We start from the raw sequence: 22,887 nt of genomic DNA on the forward strand, positions 1-22,887 counted from the left end.
AATTTCATGTTCAATAGATTTCTAAAATTTTCAGTTTTGCATCAAACCTATTCTAACGTATTTTAAAAAATATACATATCTATTGAATATATAACTAAAAATTTAAAGCTATTCCAATTGACATTGATGAATGAGAAGTTGTAGACCAATAAAAAATTGTCACATTATTTACTAAATTAATGACAAAATTCCAAATTATCAAATTTGAGACCAATTAGGAGTTGACATGTATTCCAATTTGAGGTTGAAGATAAATTCTAATTACGCCACGTATTTTCATCACAAACGTTAGATTGAGTAAAATTAATTTAGTTCAATTTGATATTATAATTTAGAGCTATAGTCCAGTTACGCCCAATAATTTGACCCAAATGTCAAAGTAGGCCCAAGTCCAACTGATCGAGTCCAAAGGTCAGACCCATGGACCATGCTCACGATACCACTAGAGAACTTTATAAATAGAGGAGCTCTATTCCTTTGTGGGGTTGATAATTCTATACTCTAGAGAGCCTAGAGATTTGTCTATAATCAAAACATTCCCTAACTCTTGAAGCGCTCATCTCTTGAAGACTCAAGTTCAACTCATGGTACCGACATAAAATTAAATCTATATATTATAGATCAATAAAAAAAATTTGAATATATCAAGATCTAGTAGGTAAAAAAAATTGAAAATTTAGAAATTTATTATACAAAATATAAAATTTAAGGTCCTATCAGGCTTTTTGAAAAGTTAAGAAACCATAGAATTAAAATTCCAATTCAACCCATAAAAATTAAATTAGCAATAAATGACTAAAACAAATAGGGTTATTTTGGTATGAAAATGTGATTGGGTTGAAATAAAAGAAGATATATATATATACATATATATATATATTATGTGTTAAAATGAAATTTGCGAAATCCACATTTTAAATTTAATACCTTTTATTTTTAATTCAACAAATATGGAGGTGGGAGCTTATCTACCAAGCTGTATGTGAATTGACGATTTATATCGTTATAATAGTATTTAATTAAATTTATCGATAATATTGTGTTGGGTTAAATATTATTTTCATCCATGAACTTCTTGCTTTATGATATTTATTTTTATTTTGAAATTTTGATTGAAGAAAAAATAAAAAAGGGAGTCAAGGACTAAGTGGTAATTTTATTAGTACATGAATTTTAAAAATAAATAGACCGAAGTCGGAGTGGATAACTCTCTTTTTTATAAAATTGCAAAATACACGACTAAAATATGATGATAAAACTTTCGATTGTAAAAATTAGGCCATCAAACTTTTATAATTGAAGGACCTCAAACCTAAAGTTATATTGGACCTCAATGATGAAAATTGAATCTCTAGCTTATACCATGGTTACAATTTCTAGTTAGAAATAAATAATCAAATTTTAAAAATAATTTTTTTGAAAAAAATAATAAAAAATTAATTGAGTGGTTAATTTGAATATTAATTATTGTATAATTTTTTTTAATATTTATTAGTTATTATAAGAGTTAATTAGTATTAAGGCATCAATACAATACCCCATTAATAATCTAAGTCTTGAAAGATCATTCTCGAACTAACTTTGTTCTTAAAAAATCCAACTTATCTCAAATTTAGGAACAAATAAAGTGTTTAAATTCAATATAGGCCATGGCCCACATATTTGTTATTTGTAAGAATGGCAAAATTGAAGCTCGACTCGTATATAAATGAGGCACAATCGCTCGAGTCTAATTCTTGAGCGAAGGAGTCGCTTTCAATGAAAATTTCTCTTTAGCAATCAGCTATCAGCCATCTTCAAGTTGTCGAATATAGATAGGAGATCCACTTCGACGTTCAAGGCTGGCAGCAAGCGTAAGTGTAATCGCAATCCCTATGAATTTCATTAATTAATATCTCTCCCGCCCTAACGCACTCTGTTATATATCACAAATACCCTCACTATTGATATACTTGATAACTACTGATATACACTTAATACACTTGACCAATATACTTGATAATGATGTACTTGACTGATATATTTGATATACTTGTTGTTGAATATTGAAAGTCTTCTCCTTTCCCTTATTTCTTTGGAATATTATTTCTTGTAATTAGTATTCATTCTTTCTCTATAATATCCTTTCCTTATTTTCATTCTTTTTTACTGTTGATTATCTTTGCCATACTTGGCTCTTATCATTATATACCCATTTGTAAAGAAATAAGAAGAATTTAGAGAATTCAGAAATTACAATATGGTATCAGAGCATACTCTGTGAATTTTCATAGGTTTCACGACAAAGAAAAACAAAATCATTGAAGCTTCAATCAACATACCGATTAGTTTGAAGCAGTGCATCTGTCTATAACCTGGAGCTTCAAGTCCGAAGCGAATCTGTGAAGAATCGTCCAAATAGTAGATTGACCAAGCTTCACGTAGAAGAAAATCGCAACATCTATCAATCAAAATCTCTGTTTCACATCCAAAACAAATCGGCCAAGAATCGTGGGCTAAATTGCGGTTGCAAGGGTTTTGATCGTGGGTGAATCATGGCTAAGTAAGGATCTTCATTGTGGGTCAATCAAGTCGTGTGTATCCAATCGGGTCAGACATATCCGAGTTGTGGGCTGAATCCGCTGTTACTTTTTTTTAATCGCAATTGTTACTTAATCCAAGTCGTGGGTCTTTTCTCCTCCAGCTTCGTCTTTCGGTCTAAGAACTCGTCTTTCCTATTTTTACTTGTTTTTTTAATCGTGGTTGTTACTTAATCGAGGTCGTGGGTATTTTCTTCTCAAGCTTCGTCTTCGGGGCTGAGAACTTGTCTTTTTATTTTCCTTTGTTACAAGGAATATTTGGATAAGTGTTAAATATCTTCCTCTATAGAATTTAACATTCTAATATTTCATGGCATTTGTGAATTCTAATAGAACAGAAGGTACCATACTTCCAACTACTAATCACAAACTAAATGGAAGGAATTATTTCCCTTGGTCATAATCTGTTATAATGCTCATATGTGGAAAAAGAAAGGAAGATTATCTATCAAGTGAAAATCCCATCCCAGACCAAGCTGATCCAAAATACAAGACATGGAAAGTTGAAAATAATATGGTAATGTCATGGCTAATCAACTTCATAACGATAGATATTGGTGAAAGATTTCTACTTTTCTCAACTACAAGCGAAATTTGGGAAGTAGCTCGTGAAACCTATTCCGACCAAGGAAATATAGTGGAGTCATTTGAAATTGAAGGCAAAATTCACGAGATACGGCAAGGGGATATGCAAGTTGCTCACTATGTCACTCAAATACCTCGTCTTTGGCAACAACTTGATGTATTTGAAAGCCACAAGTGGGAATGCACTGCAGATGGAGGCAAATGCAAAAAGATAGTTGAGAATAAACGAGTGTTCAAATTTCTTCTTGGCCTTAATAATGAACTAGATGAGGTACGTGGTAGAATCTTAGCTATTAAACCCTTACTTAATATCAAAGAAATTTTTGCAGAAGTAAGAAGAGAAGAAAGTAGGAAGAAACTAATGTTAGGAGTGTCTACAAGTTCTGAACCTGGAGGATTGAAATCTTGGTAATGAGGTACGTATAAATACTCATGATAACCATTACAATCGAAAGTAGAGCTACACAGGAACCGAAAATTGACAATGAAAATTAAGACCATGGTGTGAGCATTGTAGAAAACTAGGACACACTAAAGAAGTGTGTTGGGATATTCATGGCACGATAGACGTGGAAAGGCCTACCAAACAAGTGCAACAACCGAAGGTAACATTTCTCCTAAAAATAATGTGTTTATTAAGGAGCAGTTGAATCTTCTCCAAAAACTCTTTGGTCAACCCAAATCTAATAAAAAAAACATCAGAAACAAGTGTGGCTACAGTTGCACAATCAGGTAACTTTCTTTGTGCCCTTAATGCAACTAAAGAAAATTGTACTTGGATTATTGATTCTGGAACTTTAGATCACATGATAGGTGATATCTCACTTTTAACTAATTATGCCCATTATAGCGGTCAAATTACTGTAAAAATTAATGATGGTACCTATTTTAAAGTGATAGGAACTGACAATATTTTTATCTCTAGAGATTTTATTTTAGAAAATGTGTCACATGTCCCAAAATATAGATGCAATATTCTTTTCATAAGCAAACTAACACTTATGAAAAAGTGTATTCCAACTTTCCACTCATATAATTATATATTTTAGGATTTGAATTCGAAGAAGACGATTGGCAATGCTAAGGAATCCTCGGGTCTCTACATACTGAATGTTTCCAAGTCTCACGTCAAGGAGTTAGGTCTTAGCAAATCTACTTTTATTGTTTTTAAAGGCAATTATGATAGTACAATAATGTTATGGCATAATCGTTTAAGACATCCCAATTTTCTATATTTGAAACAAGTTTTTCCAGATATTTTTAATAAAAGTTCTCAGGTTTTTCAATGTGAGTCTTGTGAAATAGAAAAGTTTGCTCGAACTTCATATCCAGTAAGCACTTATAAACTTTCTCATCTTTTTCCTATGATTCATAGTGATGTTTGGAGATCTAGTAGAGTTCAGAATATAACACGAGCTAAATGGTTTATTTTCTTTATTGATGATCACATTAGACTTACTTGGGTCTTTTTAATGAAAGAAAAATTTGAGGTTACTGTCATATTTAAAAATATTAATGTCATGATTCTCAATCTCTTTAACGGAAAAATCCAAATCCTTCACATTGATAATGCTAAGGATTATTTTAACACTTCATCAGGACACTTTCTAAAAGAAAAAGGTATTGCCCACCTAAGTATGTGCCCAAACACTCCCCAACAAATGGAATTACAGAGAGGAAAAGTAAACATGTTTTAGAAGTTTCTAGAACTTTTATGTTTTTCGCTAACACCACCATCAGTTTTAGGGAGAAGTTGTTCTGACAGCCACATACCTTATTAATAGAATGTCCTATTGAACATTCGACTTCAAACCTCCCTTACAAAAACTTGAGTATTTTCACATAATATATTATTCTCTCAAGTTCACTAGAAAATATTTGGTTGTAAAGTTTTCGTTCAAGATCATCGATCCAATTGGAGTAAACTAGATCTTAAGGCAATCAAATGTATCTTTCTAGGTTATGCTCAAAGCTAAAAAGAATACAGATGCTATTCACCAACCATGAAAAAAATTTATACCTCTATGAATGTAACCTTATTTTCAAAAGCAAGACATCAGTGAACCTTCCATACTTGTTGAAAACGAAGGAACCCTAATAACAACCTTCAATGAAGAAAGTACTCCCCTCCTACATGAAACTGACATTTCCAACCAAAGCATACTCGAATGTAGGAAAGATCCGATAGTCTTTACTCAAAGAAAAACGAACATCCTTGGACATAAACCAATACTTAGTCAAAATTCAACTGAAATGCAGGATAATCATGTTTCCAACTCCACAACGGAAACCCTAACAGAAGACATCGATCTTCCCATTGCAAAATGGAAAGGGGTAAGAACTTGTATGATGCATCATATTCAAAACTATCTTACCAATAAACATCTCTCTCCCAAGTTCAAAGCATTTACAACTACCTATCCAAATATGCATTACTAACAACGTCTATAAAGATATTAAAGAAACCAATTGGAAGCAAGCTATATTATATGAAATAAAGGCCTTGGAAAGAACAACACATGAAAAATAAAAAACCTACCCCCAGGGAAGAAGACGGTAGGACGCAAATTAATCTTCACCATAAAAAAAAAAAAAACTAAAAGAGAAATAGATAGGCTCAAAGCTAGACTTGTTGCCAAAGGATTCCCAGTCTTATGACATTGACTACCAAGATGTTGGGATTGGTGTCCTAATTCTCCCGGAGTCTCGTTGTTTGTAATTTATACACATTGTTTTATGAATAAAATAATTGTTATTTCATTATGGTATTTACTCATATCCAATAAACAAAACTCCATAGTTATCTTATGTAAACTTGATAACCTAAATAGGTCTGTAGTTAAAAAAAAAAAACATTGAACTTCTTCTTCGCACGAACCAGACCCCTCCCCAATCCCTCCCAACATCTCTCTTTCACCAACCAACACTGCTCCACCTGTTGTTGCCCATTGCTCCACCTCTCTGCCGTTTGCCTCCGTCGACTGTTGCACGTCAAGTCATCGCTTCTCTCTCTATCTTTCTTTTCTCCAGCATCTCTTTTTCATCAACTCCACACCATCTGTTGCTGACCACCATTCCACCTCTCTGCCGCTTACCTCCATTGACCACTGCATGTCCGATCGTCGATCACCGCTCTTCTCTCTATCTTCCTTTCTCTCTCTGTCCATTGATCATTTAGGACAAATATGAAATAAAAAAATAATTAGAAATCTAGATTTAAAGTTTTAATATATTTGTAAAATATCAAATATGGGTGACGCGATTACAAAATAACATATTTAAATTTCCATTTTTTTAGTTTGAAAAAAGAATCACAAACCTTGTTTTATATCCCATTATATATTGAGTCGAGACGACATGTCGTACCGTACAAGACGATTATGGACTCGGCACCCGACCCATTTGTGATGTGGGCATTTCATTTCACATCCTTTGGAATTGGGTCTCGAAAATTGAGAGTTGGAGTCTCTGCCACTGGACCATAGATGAAAGAATGAATTCAACTGCTGAAGCTGGAAGACGACTGTGCCAGGGATTTGGATTTGGTGATGGCCGGTTTTATACGAACAGTGAGAAATGGAAGCTGTTTCTGGTGGTCGTTGCTGCACTTTTAGTATCCTTGGTTGTCGAATCTAATGCATCGGAGACAATTGGAGAATGGCAAATTCTTACCAGACAGAATTTCTCTTCTCAGATCAGACTTCATCCGCATATTCTTCTTCTCGTCACACTGCCCTGTAAGTTTTCTCTCATTCTGTGATTTTATTTTTATGCCAGAAGTGATCAACATCGACTAATTTTGAGCTTATTGTGAAGCGAGTGTGTTCGTCTCTTCTGTTTTGATTAGAAACTATTTTCTAATGTTTAGCTGATTAGGTAGTATGGTGATTTTTATTGCATTCGGACTATTTTTTTTTTTCGCATTTTCTACTTCCGTGATGGAGTGGCAAGGAGTAGTCCTGGAGTAGTTTAACTAGAGCGGTTCAGAGGCTTCATCGTATATTATCACAATTTAAGTGGCAAGAAGAGTAGTATTGGAGTAGTTTCGTATTCAATTTACACAGTAACAGTGTAAATCGAAGCTAAAAAAGTATAACCGGATGTTGATGGTATTGGTTGTCCAATTCAACGCCCAAATTCAAAATTTTAAGATTATCTTGTTTATTACCTGGAACAGGACCTTCGTACCCATGGAAATCAGTAGAAATCAAGCACACTGATTCTGATAAGAATTAAAAGTCATTAAAACAAATTTAAATTGCCAGAAGTGATGGAGGATAAGTACTCTTTCAACGAGGAAGCTAAGGACCGAATCAATAATCTCTTCTGCACTTTATCTTAAAAACTCCAACAATTTCTCTCTGAAGTTGAAATCACTCACTCTCATTATCTTCAGAACATTTACATTTGGTTTCCTTCTTTGCCCGTGGCTAGAAAGTGCTTGAAGGAGAAATTTTTTAGTTCTGAAAGGGAGGCACCACTCTCTTTGAATCGTTGAAACACCTTGCTCCTAAATTCCCAAGAGGTTGAAAAAAGATGTTATTGACCTTCGTGAGCATTACACAAAACATTGGTTGTGAACTTTCCTTTGGACTTGATATAGGGTGTGAGTTTCTTTTAAAATTAGCCACCAGCCTTTTTTCCTGATATGCTGGTTCTAGGCCTAAGGTATATAAGCTTTGAAATTGCCAATTGGTTAGAAAAATGAAATTGGTTCTCTGAGAATTCCCCTTGAACATGATCCTACTACGATCACCAGCTTCGAGGGAATATTCTGAGTAAACAGTATTTTACAATTAGCCATCCGAGAAGTGAAGATATTTGGAGCCTCTACTCCAATTGTTAACGGTAACTGTTCAATGTGAATGCTGAAGTATTTTATTTTACAGTATCCTATATTCCGAAAGTTTTGGTTTCCTAAACTTTAGTGATGTAATTTAGGTGTTAAAATTATATATGTGAATATATATTTGTTTTATTGTTGGTGCATGATCAATTATTCTGTTGGCAGGGTCTGGTGAGTCACGAACACTAAAGAAAGATATAGCCCATCTGATTGAAAATAGAAAAGAAAGCTATAGTTCATTAAAGCTGATGTTCATGTACAGAAACTCGGAGAAGATGTTAGTAAATGCAATTGGTGCTACTTCAGAGGAGACAAATGTTATTTTCTACCATCATTCTGTATCTTACAAGTATCAAGGGAGACTAACAGCCCAAAATATTGTATTCTCAATTTATCCATACATGTCACTATTGCCTGAACAACTTCCCCTTACACACTTGAATACCCCTGAGGACTTGAAGTCATTCCTTGATTCAACTGATAAGGCCTTGCTTCTTGTGGAATCTTGTGGATGGACCCCAAAATTGTTGTCCAAGGGGATAAAGGGCAATGTTACAGGTCTGTGATGTTACTTCTGTACCTCTTGTCACCCTCAGCTTCGCTATTTCATTTCTAAATGTACAAATACAATTTTTTTTTTTTATTATTTTCACTTTCAAAAGTGAATCGTTATGCAAAAAATTTGACAACAAAAAGATTCATTTATACTTGCTTTTGTTGTATTCGATACCTACTCCTGGTGCTTCATCATTATGTTTTCTGTAATTTCTAGAATGAATATCTGCATAACATTTTGTTGCAGATGATCTTATTGGAACAACTGACAAACATGCGGATGGAATGCAAACATCGAGAGGGAAGAATAACAGCAAGGTGGCTAGCTATTTTTTTTTTACCATTACGTGATTGGTTGTAGAAGATAACAAGAAAATAATTTATTCCAATATGTTTCTCACCTCTTCCTTCTCCCCTGCCTGCACCATCTACTTCCCCCCCCCCACCCAAAAAAAAAACAGCATCATAACCAAAATACGGACATGATGTGTGGTATTGAAAAAGGATATGATGGAGTTCCATGGTTTGGGGAGTTCAGTTCAGGAAACGATACTTGTACAGAGACTAAGTGTACCAATGAATCTTTTCCATCATCCTGCAATAATGAAGAGTTCATGCGGTACAACTCTTTCTTCACAAATTTATTGGCTGTTGTCAGAGAATTCTTCCTGCCCAGAGAGAAGCATGGGTTTGGTCTGATTTCCGATAGATTGATGATTTCTTCTCTTGGCATTGAAGATTCGGATTCATGGTTTGCAACACTTCATTTTGCTGGATGTCCCAGTTGTTCAAAAACTCTGAGAGCAGATGATGACCTTAAGCAAAATTTGCAGATGAATAATTTCATTGTTTCAGAGGTAAGTTAATTTGCCTTCAAAGATAGATTTTTTTATTATATAATTTATGATATTAATATCATTGCTTGATGTTTGGTTGGTTTCTCTATGATGTATATGTAAACAAACCATTGTGATACTTCTTTCATAGTTTCATTATAGATGATCATGCATATGTTATAGAAATTACACCACTAGTGAATGTTTTGTACAGAGACTGTACAAATGAACGTTTTCCATCATCATGCAATAATGAAGAGTTCATGTGCTACAACTCTTTCTCCACAAATTTATTGGCTGTTGTCAGAGAATTCATCACATCAATGAAATTTTTGTTTTCTATCAAAAAGGGGGGGAAAAAAACCCCACTAAGCTGCTCGTTACACATTTTGTTTTTTGTTGCTTTTAATGCCTTGATGACTTTTTGCCCTTTTTTATGCTTTTAAGGCCCTTCTAAGGTTTGGTAAGTGCTTGAACATGTTCCTCTTCCTTGTGCTTGAGTACCGACATCTTATGACAGTTTATTATTATTATTATTATGAAGCTAATACTCTAAGATCTTTAGGTTCTAGAAACTGAACATCAAATGTGAAACGTGGAAATTTATGTTTTCTTTGTGATTGTCTTAGATATTAAATAGAAACACCACACCTTAAACAATATTCAAAGAAAGGGGAGAGAGAGAGAGAGATCTTAAACATGGAAGTAGGACTGTTTCTTATTTGCGTGAGTATTCCACAACCAAGCTAATGTTTAGATAATGGAAAAAGGGTTAAGGTATCTGCCAGATTTGAAAGGAAAATGGAGTTTAAATCTTGAAACAAAAAATAATAGAATTCATTTTTTATATATAATTTGTTGGGATTTGTGTTATCATTTAGCTTGAAGTAGATGGGAGCGGTGAACAGCCTACTTTGCCAGTCAATAAGCCATCAATAATTCTATTCGTGGATAGATCATCCAACTCATCAGAGTCCAGAAGAAAAAGTAAGGTCGCTCTTCGGGATTTTAGAGAATTAGCACCACAGTATTGCACATCATATCCCGTCACTGAACAAGGTGGTAACAAGGTAGAGAAACCTTTGCTCCAAAAATATCCAGTTATGAGAAGTCCCTTGGAACCTCCTAGACTAAAGTTGTCTCCAGCATCTCGGTTGATTAAATTGGAGGATAAGATGTCTTCTGTCATGATTGTGAATGAGGGAAAACTTGTCTCTATGGATAAATTAGCTTCAGAACTACAAGGAAATTCATTGCATGAGATCCTATCGCTTCTAAAGAAAAAGGAGGCTAGGTTAAGCTCCCTTGCAAAGAATTTAGGTTTCCAGCTTTTATCTGATGATATTGACATTAAGTTAGTGGATCCATTGGCTGATGTGGCAGAAGTTCAACCTTTAGAAGTGTCACCAGAGACATCTCAGGAAGGCACTATGACACCTAGTGTTCAACCAGATGAAGATCAGTCCATTAATGGCAGGTGTATGTCTCCCAAAGAGCATAGGGAAGCTTCAGAATTTTGTACCATCGAACCTACTCCTCAGCAAGATAATGAAAAGAGAGATAGTATTCATGCAGTTGAGCATCATAATTTTATACAGTCTGATGAATCAACTTCCGACCATGTTCCTCAAAACATTGAAGTTGAAGAAAAATCTTCTTTAACAATGGAAATATCAAGGGATGAAAACCTCCACTTCCAAGGTTTTGAAGGTTCATTTTTCTTTTCTGACGGTAACTACCGATTACTTAAAGCTTTGACAGGTCAATCGAAGCTCCCTGCTTTGGTAATACTCGATCCCCTTCTGCAACAGCATTATGTCTTTCCACCAGAGAAAATACTAAGCTATTCCTCACAGGCTGATTTTTTGAGCAGTTTTTTCAATAGAAGCTTACTTCCATATCAACTGTCTGAATCTGTTAACAAGAGCCCTAGGGCAGCCATCAGCCCACCATTTTTTAATTTGGATTTTCATGAGGTGGATTCTGTTCCTCGAGTTACAGCTCTTACTTTCTCCAAACTTGTTATTGGCTCCAACCAATCTGAATCCTTAAATACACTCGATGCATGTGGCAAGGATGTGTTGGTTTTGTTCAGCAATAGTTGGTGCGGTTTTTGTCAGAGAAGCGAAGTAGTTGTTCGTGAAGTTTATCGAGCTATCCAGGGTTATGCTAATACGCTGAAGAGTGGATGTGGAAAGGAAAGAAATATGTTAAGTGGTGAGTATTTCATTGCTTGTCCTCAAAATTTGTTAGGAGTGATGGTGGTTTGTTCTTTGTCGTCTTATCTTCTTCTACCTGTTCTGTTTGAAAATGCATCCGGATTTCCTTTCGTGGGAATTTTACAATTTGTCTTAACATGAAATTACTATTTTGCTCATCGCTTTTAAGTGGTTTCTATGACTTGATACGAAGCTCATCTATTTTGTAATCTTAGTATTTTAATGTAAGATATCTATAGAACGTCGGTTGACTTTTGGTATTAGAGGAAATTTGCTAATAAAAAGATGGCAGTAAGTGTTTTTCTTTTATCCATTAAATGTTTAAATCAATTTTAGAATGGTCGAACAATAATAGTGTTTATATTCACGTTACATTTTGCAGAAACACGTGCAGATCTACTGTCAAATCTTCCGCTTATCTACTTAATGGACTGCACACTGAATGATTGCAGTTCAATTCTAAAGTCATTTGATCAGGTGCGCTTGTCAGGACTGACATCTGTTTTTTTCTTCCCTGTAAAAGTTTTTCTTTTATTTTAATGCTTTTATGCAATCAGTGTTTTCATAGATTGTTTTGCCAAATTATTGGTGAACATGGTATGGTAGTTCCAACAATGTTAGATTTAAAAGTTTTGCGTAATTTTGTATTTTGGAAATTTGTCTCTGCCAGTGATTAATTTTTTATTTGCTTCGCATTGTTCAATAGTTAACATTTCGTAAACTTGGAACATGCAGAGAGAAGTATATCCTGCACTTTTGTTATTTCCAGCAGCAAGGAAGAAAGCTATATTGTATGAAGGTGATCTAGCAGTAAGAGATATTATTAAATTTGTGGCAGAACAAGGAAGTAATTCCCAACATCTTATCAATCAGAACGGTAATGTCCAACTAAGACTTTTTATTGTCTCCCTTATTACTATTCTTACCACCCGAGTTCCATCATCATAATCATCATCTTCTTCTTCCTTCTTTTTTTCCTTTTTTTTGGCATCATAATGGTGTTGATTTCTGCATCAACAGGCTTGTTAGCTTGTTGATATTATATTTGTATGATTTGCTTGTACCTTTAAGTCCACGATCGTCGTTAAACCTTCCACATATATCTTAGGCATAGAAGACAATTTCTCTTGGATGAGTAAGAGTCATGAAACATATTGAATGCACCGTGTCACGGTCTCAATTAATGTGGCTGGTTCTGTTGATTGAGAAATTTGATTAGTTCAAAACTATCAAATTATGTATAGAGTAGTATTTTTTAAAGTCCAAGCGCAATAAAGCGCAAGTCTTCTGGGGCAAGCACAAGGTGCAAAAGAAAGCACGGGCTTTTTGTTGTGAGATGCACTGTATATAAAAGTACCATAAAAAGAAGAGAAAACATAGTTGAAGTGGAAATATAGAGAAAAAAAAAAAAAACCCTAAGCACAATGAATATTGCATTTAGACTTAGTAAATATATTTTTTTTAGTTAACAAAGAAGAAAAACCCTAATTATTACTATTTTTTTTTTTAATAATGTAAAGGCTCAAAGCAGGCTTCCCAAAATGCACACCTTATTTTGTGAGCCTCACCTTTTCAAGACATTGCGCTAGACTTGCGCCTAGCACCTAGGCATGCGTCTGAGAGGGCTTTTTAAAATGCTGGTTGAGAGAACAATTATTGTCTTTGACTTTCACTAAAAACTTTACTGGAGGATGACATTATTTTAAACATTTGGCTGGGACGTGTTTTGACTTTATGATAGGGATGTCCTCGGGAATAATTTTAAATATAGAACTGAACTTGCAAGAAACCAGACATTTTCCACATTTTGTCTAGAATCTAATTTGCTGGTTGTTCTTTAATTTAGGAATTCTGTTGACAGTAGCGGACAACAGAATTGGAAACGTCAGGTCATTTGAAGATGCGAGACCTACTCATCCTCGAGGAAAGGATGCTATTGCAATCGAAAAGTACCACGAAGTTCTAGTGAGAGACAGGAAAGTGGAAAGTGCTACGAGATTCAGTCACATAAATCTTCATATCACAAATGATGAGGATGAATCATCACCTCGTATAGGCATTGGATCGATGTTAATCGCCACAGACAAGCTTGTTGGTTCACAGCTTTTTGATAATGCTCAGATTCTGATTGTCAAGGCAGATCAAACAATTGGTTTCCATGGCCTGATAATCAACAAGCATATCAGATGGGATTCTCTTCAAGACATGGCAGAAGGTTTAGATATGTTAAATGAGGCGCCTTTGTCGCTCGGGGGACCACTCATTAAACGCAAAATGCCACTCGTGGCGTTAACTCAAAAAGTTCCTGAAGACCTGCAGCTTGAAATCCTACCAGGCATTTACTTTCTGAATCAGGTAGCTACATTACATGAGATAGAAGAGATAAAGTCAGGGAATCACTCAATTGATGGATATTGGTTTTTCTTGGGTTATTCGAGTTGGGGTTGGGATCAGTTGTATGATGAAATTGCTGAAGGAGTTTGGAGATTATCCGACGATAGCGCGAGTTACTTAGGTTGGCCAGAAGTTTGACAACTTTTTATCTGCATCAGAAGAGCTTTTAGAGCCTAACAAAACAGGTGAGTGCACACGAACTAGTTAATACAAATGAGATCATTTGATATTTGCCAGATGAATATTGATGGTGTACAAATTTGGTGTGGCTGGATTTTTGTAAAATTGCTTTTGTCCCTTATATATATAATTTTAAAATATAAATCAAATTTTAAATTTTAAATTGGATATATTTTTATTCGACGTGATTAAAATAAAATTAAGCTAATACTATTTTAGTCAGTTTATTCAATTTTAGTCCATTGTCCAATTCTAGGTCTTGTACTTTAATAAATCTTAAATTTAGTTCCTCAAAATTAATGTTTATCAAAATTGATTAAATAGTATTAATAATTTTCATGCAAGAAAGTAAAATATGTGAACATGTTTTCAAAATTTATAGTAAAAATGATATAGATAACAAAAAGCTTTTTAAGCATTAGGGATTAAATTTAAGATTTATTGAAACTGAAATATATGGACTAAAATTGGACAACTGAAAGTATAGAGACTAAAATGGGAGAATTGAGATTAAAATTGAATAAACTTCAAAATATAGGAGAAAAAAATGGTATTTTAACCTAAAATAAAAAATGGAACCAAAAGGATAATTAATAATTGTATTAATTTAAGTATTGATTTTCGTAAGTGTATCAATTTATACTTATTTTTAGATTTTGTTCAAAAATCATTGTTGGAGACTGTAATTGATAATTGTCATAAATGGAACTAATTTAGATTAGTTATTAAAATTACCTTGAAAAATTATCTATACATCCATTCTTACATGTGTGTTGATATCTTCGAATGTCGGAAACAAATTGGACTATTATAACACACACATTGCACGCACACACGTGCGTACACACAATTACATATATATTAAAAATCTTTAGGAAAACTTTTTCGATTTAGAGGAATTTTAGCTTCATTTTCATATTTGGCACCCGTGGTAGCGAAGGCTAAACATCTATTCTTAAAGTTTTAAGTTTAGATTTAATTTAGTACTTAGATTTCAAAATGTTGCAGTTATATCCTTGAGATTTGAGTTTTTTTTTTTCAGTTTGGTCCATAAATTTTAAGATATTGTATTTTTAACCTCGATTTTTTTTAATCAAATATTCATTTTCAGTTATTGATGTAAATATCTATTAATTAATTTAGAATAATTTTTAGTTAAATTTTAAATATAATTTTAATAGTGATGAAAATTAGTGAAACTTAATTTATTTAAATTATTTTAAAGACAAAAATTGAGTATTGAGTAAAAAATTTGAGTTTAAAAGTGCAAATCTTGAAATTTATGGACCAAATTGACTCTAGGGTAAAATTCAATCCTCTATTGAACTTCAAACAATTGGGCATAGCTAAAGTTTAAGGTTTTTACCTATATCACTTAAATAAATAGTCTCAATTATACAATTGTTTAAATTTTCTCATTTGCCACGTGAATAGTTGGATAGATTATTATTTTACACAAAACTTGGTCTAATTTAGTTTTTTAACCCTCTTTCTCATGCAATTAATTGATTATATATACACCAAAAAACATTGTAAGGAAGTTTTCCGCGTTTATGAATTTTTTAAAACGATCTTCTTTTTAAAACCTAAAATCTCCAAAAAAATCTCCAAAGATTTCCAAAAATTCAAAATGTGTTCTCAAACAAAAGTAATAATGGATAAGCTTCAAAAAAGCAAACACGGTATATATGATACACAACATGATATATATCATATATATTTGAATTTTCTAGAAATAAATCAGGATATATTTGATAGATGCACGAACAAGACAATTTGAAATATAGAAGAAAATAAACAAAATCTAAACATTAATTTGAAATATCTTGCATTAAATGATATAGATCAAATTAATAAATAACAAATACAAATATAAAATTTGAAAATGATGTAAGTAAAAAAAAGTTAAATATTTAAAAAATCTTTAAAATAATTGTGAAAATATTAAATTAATTAAAAAAATTAAAGGTAAATGCTCTTAATGAAACAATTTGTAAAAAAAAAATCTAAAAATCATTCATTTCTTTTCTTCTTAGTACAAAGTACAAACTGAAATCTATTTCATATTTTGACATTTGTATAATTTGATGCTTGTAAGTTTAAATCACAATTATGTAGTTAACCCAAGACTTTAATCATAATAATAAGAATGACCATTCTTTTTCTCTAAATTACATATATAAAGTCTTAGGTACATTGACAATTAAGTGCACTTCAATAGCAATAATTATAACTTAAAACTCATTTAAGAGGCATCAATTTGAAGTCTTCTTAACACATTTTTATGATATCCATAATTCCTCCTCTAAAATACTCATCAAGATCAGCATTTTTTTAGATATTTCCATCAACATCTCATCTCATCTATGCATAAAACACATCAAAGACAAACTCTAATGAAAACTCATCAAGTTCAACAGTTCAAACTACAACATTCTCAAATTAATCCTTAAGAGAGCCAAGGCGGGTCAGACAGACAACTCAGATCAGATATGAAACTACAAAAGCATCATTTGCTTGAAAAAAGAAAAAGTACCAAAGAGAGAGAGAGAGAGAGAGAGAGAGAATTAAATAAGAAAAACCCACCAAATATTTGAAGGAGGAACTCAATTTAATTGGGTTGTTCAAGTTCAGCATAAGTAGTTTCAAGATGAGCTTGTTCAGCTTCCCTCACTTCCTTCTCGGTTTTTCGACCTTTCTTGGACTTGTAATACACTGTCATAAAGGTTCCTACAGCTCCATATTTCTTCCGGCATTGTTCATAGAGTCCAGCATCAAACATTCTCCAGAAATCTTTCTCATTCAGTTCCGAAACTGCATACAGAGCCTGGAATCCATGGTTTTCTAGAAGCCATTTCTCCATTCTACGGACAGCCTCGGCACCGTCGAAAACTTCACCCCTCAGGACAGGACCTGGTGCATAGTAGAGTCCAACATCTGTGTACATTTGAGCATAATGTGTATCGCCTTGTCGACGTTGTAGCTCGAATCCTGGCTCGGGATATATCATGGTTTTGACTGGAAGCTTGAAGATTCTGTGTGGGCAGAGCCAAATAGGGTAAACCTGTAGAAGAACACACAAACAAATTGATGTTGTTAACCAAATAAACTGCATACTTCAATTGAAAATTGAAATCCACCTTTGATAAGAAGACTCATCAGCCATTTGGCTATAACCACATCTATCAAATATATAAGTTAGCTAGTTGAAGTGAGACTTGGTTGGTTATGCTACAAGTTTAGTCTCAATAGTTTAGGAGTTGTGTTTAATAGGGCCATGTTCAAAATGTGTCTAACAAGACTAACTTTGAATTTTGTGTACAAAAAATTCTTGAATTTTTTATTTTGCATCTAATAGATCCTCGACGAATTCCAAATTCTTAAACTAATGAATCTATTAAATATAAAATTACATTTTGTTCTATCGGGATGCTAAACTTGTACTTTTGTGTCTAATAGGATGTTAAACGTACAATTTTTCATCTAATAGGTTTGTGAATTATAAAGTTAAAATTTTAGAACTTACACTAGACAAATTTAAATTTAGAGGCCTACTATTCACAAACCTACAACTTCAAAACTAAACTTATAATTTACCGAACAAAGGTGTATGGGAAAAGAAGTACCTCAAACTCACGATGAGCCCACTCCAAAGCATCCGGAACCTTGTAAAGAGGAACAAGCATGTCTTGAATAACATGCATTTCATGATAATAATTTCTGATAGCTTCACCTTGGGTAGCTTTGAGCAGAGAAACTTTGGGAGGCATCATCCATCCCAATAAAAATCTGAACCACCATTGATCTGCAAAGGGAAGGATTAGCTTTCCCTCCCAATACAAAGACCTGGTGTGTCTATGATAGTAATCCCTTGTAGGGATATACTCCACAAACTCCCCTTTCTTGAGTGCTGTAGATGCATGCTGGTAGAACCATGGTTTGAACCACCATCCAATCTGATTTATCACATTTCCCCTTTTCTTAGCCTCTTCTTTGGAAGCATATCTACCTGTCATGACCACAGCTTCAGAAGGGGTATAAATCATAGTCTCAACAAAGTCGGGAACCTTTTCTGGGTTATCTTGATCTCCATCTCTAGGTGCTAGTGAATCCATATAAGCTTGTCCAATCTCTTTTAATGTCCCTCTAAAAGGTTTATAGGTGACTTTCATATACTCTTTAATGGGTATGAGCTTAATCTCAGCAGCAACAAGAAGACCAATTGTTCCTTGGGACCATGGGATTGCATAGAAAAGATCTGAGTACTCATTATCTTTAGTTGCTCTAACAACCTGGCCATCTGCTAGAACAATCTCATAAGCCACAACAGTGTCCGAGAACAAGCCATAGAGATGGGAGCTTCCTTCAATTCCATAGCCGTTGATGAGTCCTCCAACAGTAAGATCGTCAAGTTCAGCAACTACAGCAAGAGAAAGATTGAGCGGAACAGTGGCCCTACTTATTTGCCCCATGTTCACAAGGGGTTCAACTTTGGCAATCATTCTATCTTTGTCAATATCCAAAATATTCCGAAAAGCCGATAAATCAACCTCAAAATGACGTGCTCGTTTGTAGTCAACATTTCGCATTCCAACAGCAATCCAAGGCTTGCGTGCTGTGCAAACAAGTCCATCCTTTGCTGGGTTCCTCTGTTTAAGGCGCTTTACAACTTTCTGCACATTTTCATCATGTTCCTTTTGGCGTTTCTTGTAGGACTTCCAGGCAGATCTGACGTCCCCAAGATATGTGAAGAAGTATAGGCTGAATGATATAGGAAGGACAACAAAAATGACTAAAATCCATCTGAATTGCACAAAGTAGTCCACCCAGACCTTCTTCCTCTTTGGGCGCAAAGGAACCACTAAATCTGACATCGTGCTAGGAGATTATGCCTTCACTGCAGTAACCATGAAGAAAAATGGTCAAAGTGATTACAAAATATCACACATTTTTTTAATCAAGTGTGAAGTTTCATCAAAGAATGTCCTCCACAAAAAGACTGTACACCACTACCGAGAAACGTTTAAAAATTTGTTTATTAAGTGACAGTGAACGAATCAGAGACAAAAAGAAAGTTAAAAAGTATTTCAGCATTATAGGGGAAAGAAAGCTCATCTATTAAATTCAACTGCATATCGTGTTAATTCATCCGATATATTAATTTATTTATGCAGGCGTGTGCAGCGATTATTCCAAGAGTAGATACAATCCAACATCCTAATATCTTTTTTTCCCTAACAGAAAATAAATTATAAATTAAGCAGTCAACTAAATTCCTCACTCATTTTCTCAGTACCGAAACAGAGGAGAAACAGAAAAAGCAGCGAAGAGATCACTCAGTTGCTAACACGAAAACGAAGGAAGAAAATGTTGCATTAAAATAGACACATTTTTTTCTCAGAATTACAAAAAAAGAAGAAGCGAGAGGCTACCGGCGATGATTGAAGGTGAAACAAAGGAAGTAAGAGATCAAATCGTAAAGGCGTAGAAAGGCCGAGCTAGAAAAGTTGTAAACATGAAAATTAAAGTAATAGCGAGTGAGAAGCAAAATTATACACCGAATTAAACGAACAAACGGACCTAAAGGATTCTTATCCTCAATTATTCTTCAATTGCAAAAGGAAAGAAACAAACAAGTGGTGGAAGAAATCCAAGGCAGATCGATGCTTCAACAGTAAAAGAATTCATGTACTTATCGTATATATCTAAGCTTGTCCTTCCTTTCCAGTGAAAAAAACAAGTCTAAAATGCATAATTTTCTTTGAAAGAAATTGCGCCGTTCATTTACAGAAAAAGGATAACAGAAGTTACAAGATCGAAATGATTACTCTTAGAAGCTATAGCCATACTTTTTGACGAGGAGAGAGAGAGAGAGAGAGAATACGAGGAGCTTTTAGAAAAGCAAGAACAAATGCAAGAACGGAAACGGAAAAATAGAACCAGAAAGTGTTCGGAAGTCAGAGGTAGAACAGTACCTGAAGCTCCGAAAATGCGACGGCGACGGCGGATGAGGGACGGCAAAAGAGTGTAGGAAGTGAGAGTGATTATAATGTCGGACGTTTTATTGGCGCGCTCTTCATTGTCTCTCTCTTCCGGCCCCTATTGAAATTATGACTGCACCTGTTCTTCATTAATATAATATCGTCTCACAAAGTTATTTGAATTTTAAATAATAATAATAATAATAATAATAATAATAATATAATGGAAAAGCTCAAAGTTTTTTCTTTTTTCTCTTTTTGAAAAATATTATTTAAAAAAAAAAAAGAGTACGTTGCGTAGGTCCCAAATATGACGGATTATGTCTAACTGAACCTAATTCAATTAGTCAAATCTTCAATTAAGATATTAAAGATTTGAATTTCTGCCAATAATATTATTGAATTAATCTTACGTTTACAATTCATAATGGAAATTGGTATAAATGTAACCATTCATTCACAGATAACAATATGACATAATTTTCTAATGCAATTCAATTGATCGTCTCACGTTCGTCATTAAGATTACCTTATTTGATTATGGATTCTCAATTGGGGCCCATCTATCCGTACGAATACGAAATGTTGTAAACACTAACAAACATTTAAAAAAAATGGATCACACTTTCCATATTATCTCTCATTTATTGCGATACGCCTTCTCTAAATGTGGCTTAAAAACAAATTTTTGATGTGACATATTGTTATTAGAAAGTTAGTAGGACTAGGAGCTCTCTCCTTACGTTTGTGTGCAATGTATTTTTAACGTACATATATTTTTTTTCATTATACTTTTATCCATTGTTTATCACATTGTCTATATTTAAAATGATATAAAATCTATGAAAATAAATATCAACTAATTAAGATATATATTATTGATGGCTCCAATGACCTTAATCACATATTGAAAAAAAAATCTGTCAACAAAATAATGCATCACTTATTTGTGAAAGTACCACGATTAAATGGTACAAAAAATAATTAATTACATTAATGTTTTTATTTATTTGAATTAGATAGCTCCAACCTTGTACATTTGCTACAATAATTAAATTAGAACACAGTGAAGCTGTATTTTACTTTAACCATTTTTATAGTGGTTGCTCTTAGTTCAAACCTTTTGAGTTTTATGAAAAAAAAAAAAAATCAAGATTAGGTTGGGGTTGCTAACATCATTCTTGTCTAGATTTTTAAAAATATATTAGTATTTTTTTTAATACTTGAAAAAACAAATTAATATAAAATTTATGACTAATCATTAACTACCAACCTTCACTAAGTGAGCTTTAACTCGAGAGTAGTTTGAATGCTTTTCCTCTCTTGAAATTAGAGGTTTGATTTGACCTCATAGTGAAAAAAACTATCGATATTTAGGTACTATATTAATATAATTCTTTAACTTTTTTTTTAAAAAAAAATAATAATTGAATTAACTCGGTTACCAATTGTTTTTTGAAAAAAAAGAAGTTAGCAAAATTAAATTGTCAAACGATATAAAATGGTCAGAAGTAATTATACGAGAATCTCAATTAAGTAGTATGTTTTGTAAAACTGATTGTTTTGTTTTTTAGGTTCTACCACGTGAGGTGGTAGATTAGAGTCTCTCTAAATTGATAGTATATGCTTTAGGTCCATTGAATTATGTTCATATTTAACTATCTAATTATTTATTTTTGGTTTAGGTTTTCAATCACATGCCTAACAACTTTTTGAAGCATTTTTCTTAAAATCCTCCATATCCTCTCTTGGAAGTTCTAAAATTTCCAATCTTATCATTTTATATATTATTATTCGCATCTATTTCATTCTAAATCAATAAATTTTTAATTCATTCATTTTTTATAATGGATTACCTATGATAATATAGGATTTTAATCTATTAATTAACAAAGTGTTGGAGTAAAAATTGATATTTTGAAGGAAAATTTACAAACTCAAGAGAAAAAATTTCAGAGAAGATACTACAAATTTTATTCTCTTAGGTAACCCAATTTCTTTCTTAAATTTTTCTCAATTGGCATGTAAATAAAAAAAATGTTAAATTACAAACTATTTAGACTAAATAAAAAAAAATGTTGAACTTTCGTTTTAAAAAATTATTAGCATGGTTTCAAATATCGCTCTTAAGTTTAGAGGAGAAATTATTATCATGATTTTTATTTATGCATTTCTCATCCATTCGCTTGTTGAAATTATCGAGGAGAAACTACGAAAAATATTAAAGTTTATTTTTAAAAAATTATTAGAATGACTTCAAATATGGGTATATTGATATATTATGAATCAATAAAATGGCTACTTTTTTTATTTTTTTAAAAAAAATTAAAGACTAAAATGAAATAAAAATGAGAGAGAGAAAAAAAACCAAATTTAGAAAGAAAATGGAAGAGAGAGAGTGTTTTAAAAAAGTAGGGAGGCAGGTGCACGTCATACAACTCACTGATGTTACCTATCAATACAAAAGATATTATTTAGATATTGCTATGCACATCATATATTCAACCAAATAAATCAACTTATTTTTTTTTTAATTTTTAAATATTAAGTTTATAAACTTTCAATTACTTTTAATTTTTTTATATACTTTTTATCAATATTTTTAAAAAATCAAATCGAATTTTGAAAATTAAAAAATAGTTATTTTTATCTTTAGAATTCGACTAAAAATACAGCTTTTGTATTTTAAAAGATTGAGGTGAAATAAATTTA

At 32.9% G+C, this 22,887-nt stretch overlaps 3 protein-coding genes across 7 annotated transcripts; 2 read left to right on the top strand and 1 right to left on the bottom strand.

Annotated features, from left to right (window-relative positions):
- The first annotated feature begins 2,991 nt into the window (after window positions 1–2,991).
- LOC150033657 (uncharacterized) lies at window positions 2,992–3,576 on the top strand. The gene has a single exon (XM_090317009.1). It carries the CDS (start codon window positions 2,992–2,994, stop codon window positions 3,574–3,576), a length of 585 nt encoding a protein of 194 aa, XP_090173135.1.
- A 2,963-nt stretch (window positions 3,577–6,539) lies between these two features.
- Window positions 6,540–14,360, top strand: LOC120085786 (uncharacterized). The gene is made up of 8 exons (XM_039041973.2): window positions 6,540–6,901; window positions 8,176–8,568; window positions 8,813–8,883; window positions 9,027–9,422; window positions 10,283–11,618; window positions 12,003–12,097; window positions 12,356–12,497; window positions 13,467–14,360. The coding sequence occupies exons 1-8, from the start codon at window positions 6,658–6,660 to the stop codon at window positions 14,150–14,152; spliced, it is 3,363 nt and encodes a 1,120-aa protein (XP_038897901.2). The 5' UTR covers window positions 6,540–6,657; the 3' UTR covers window positions 14,153–14,360.
- Window positions 14,361–16,606: 2,246 nt separating this feature from the next.
- On the bottom strand, window positions 16,607–20,344 carry DWF1 (cell elongation protein / DWARF1 / DIMINUTO (DIM)). 5 transcript variants are annotated; one of them, XM_039042450.2, is made up of 3 exons: window positions 20,170–20,344; window positions 17,821–19,091; window positions 16,607–17,258 (listed from the first exon to the last, which is right to left on the bottom strand). In XM_039042450.2, the coding sequence occupies exons 2-3, from the start codon at window positions 19,066–19,068 to the stop codon at window positions 16,806–16,808; spliced, it is 1,701 nt and encodes a 566-aa protein (XP_038898378.1). In that variant the 5' UTR covers window positions 19,069–19,091; window positions 20,170–20,344; the 3' UTR covers window positions 16,607–16,805. The 5 variants fall into 5 exon arrangements, with proteins under 5 accessions (XP_038898378.1, XP_038898380.1, XP_038898379.1 ...); XM_039042452.2 differs by lacking the exon at window positions 20,170–20,344 and adding an exon at window positions 19,775–20,020; XM_039042451.2 differs by lacking the exon at window positions 20,170–20,344 and adding an exon at window positions 19,627–19,767.
- Window positions 20,345–22,887: the final 2,543 nt, after the last annotated feature.

This window comes from Benincasa hispida, chromosome 9 (genome assembly GCF_027475165.1).
Source record: "Benincasa hispida cultivar pf3 chromosome 9, pf3_genome.v1.1, whole genome shotgun sequence".
NCBI lineage: Eukaryota > Viridiplantae > Streptophyta > Magnoliopsida > Cucurbitales > Cucurbitaceae > Benincasa > Benincasa hispida.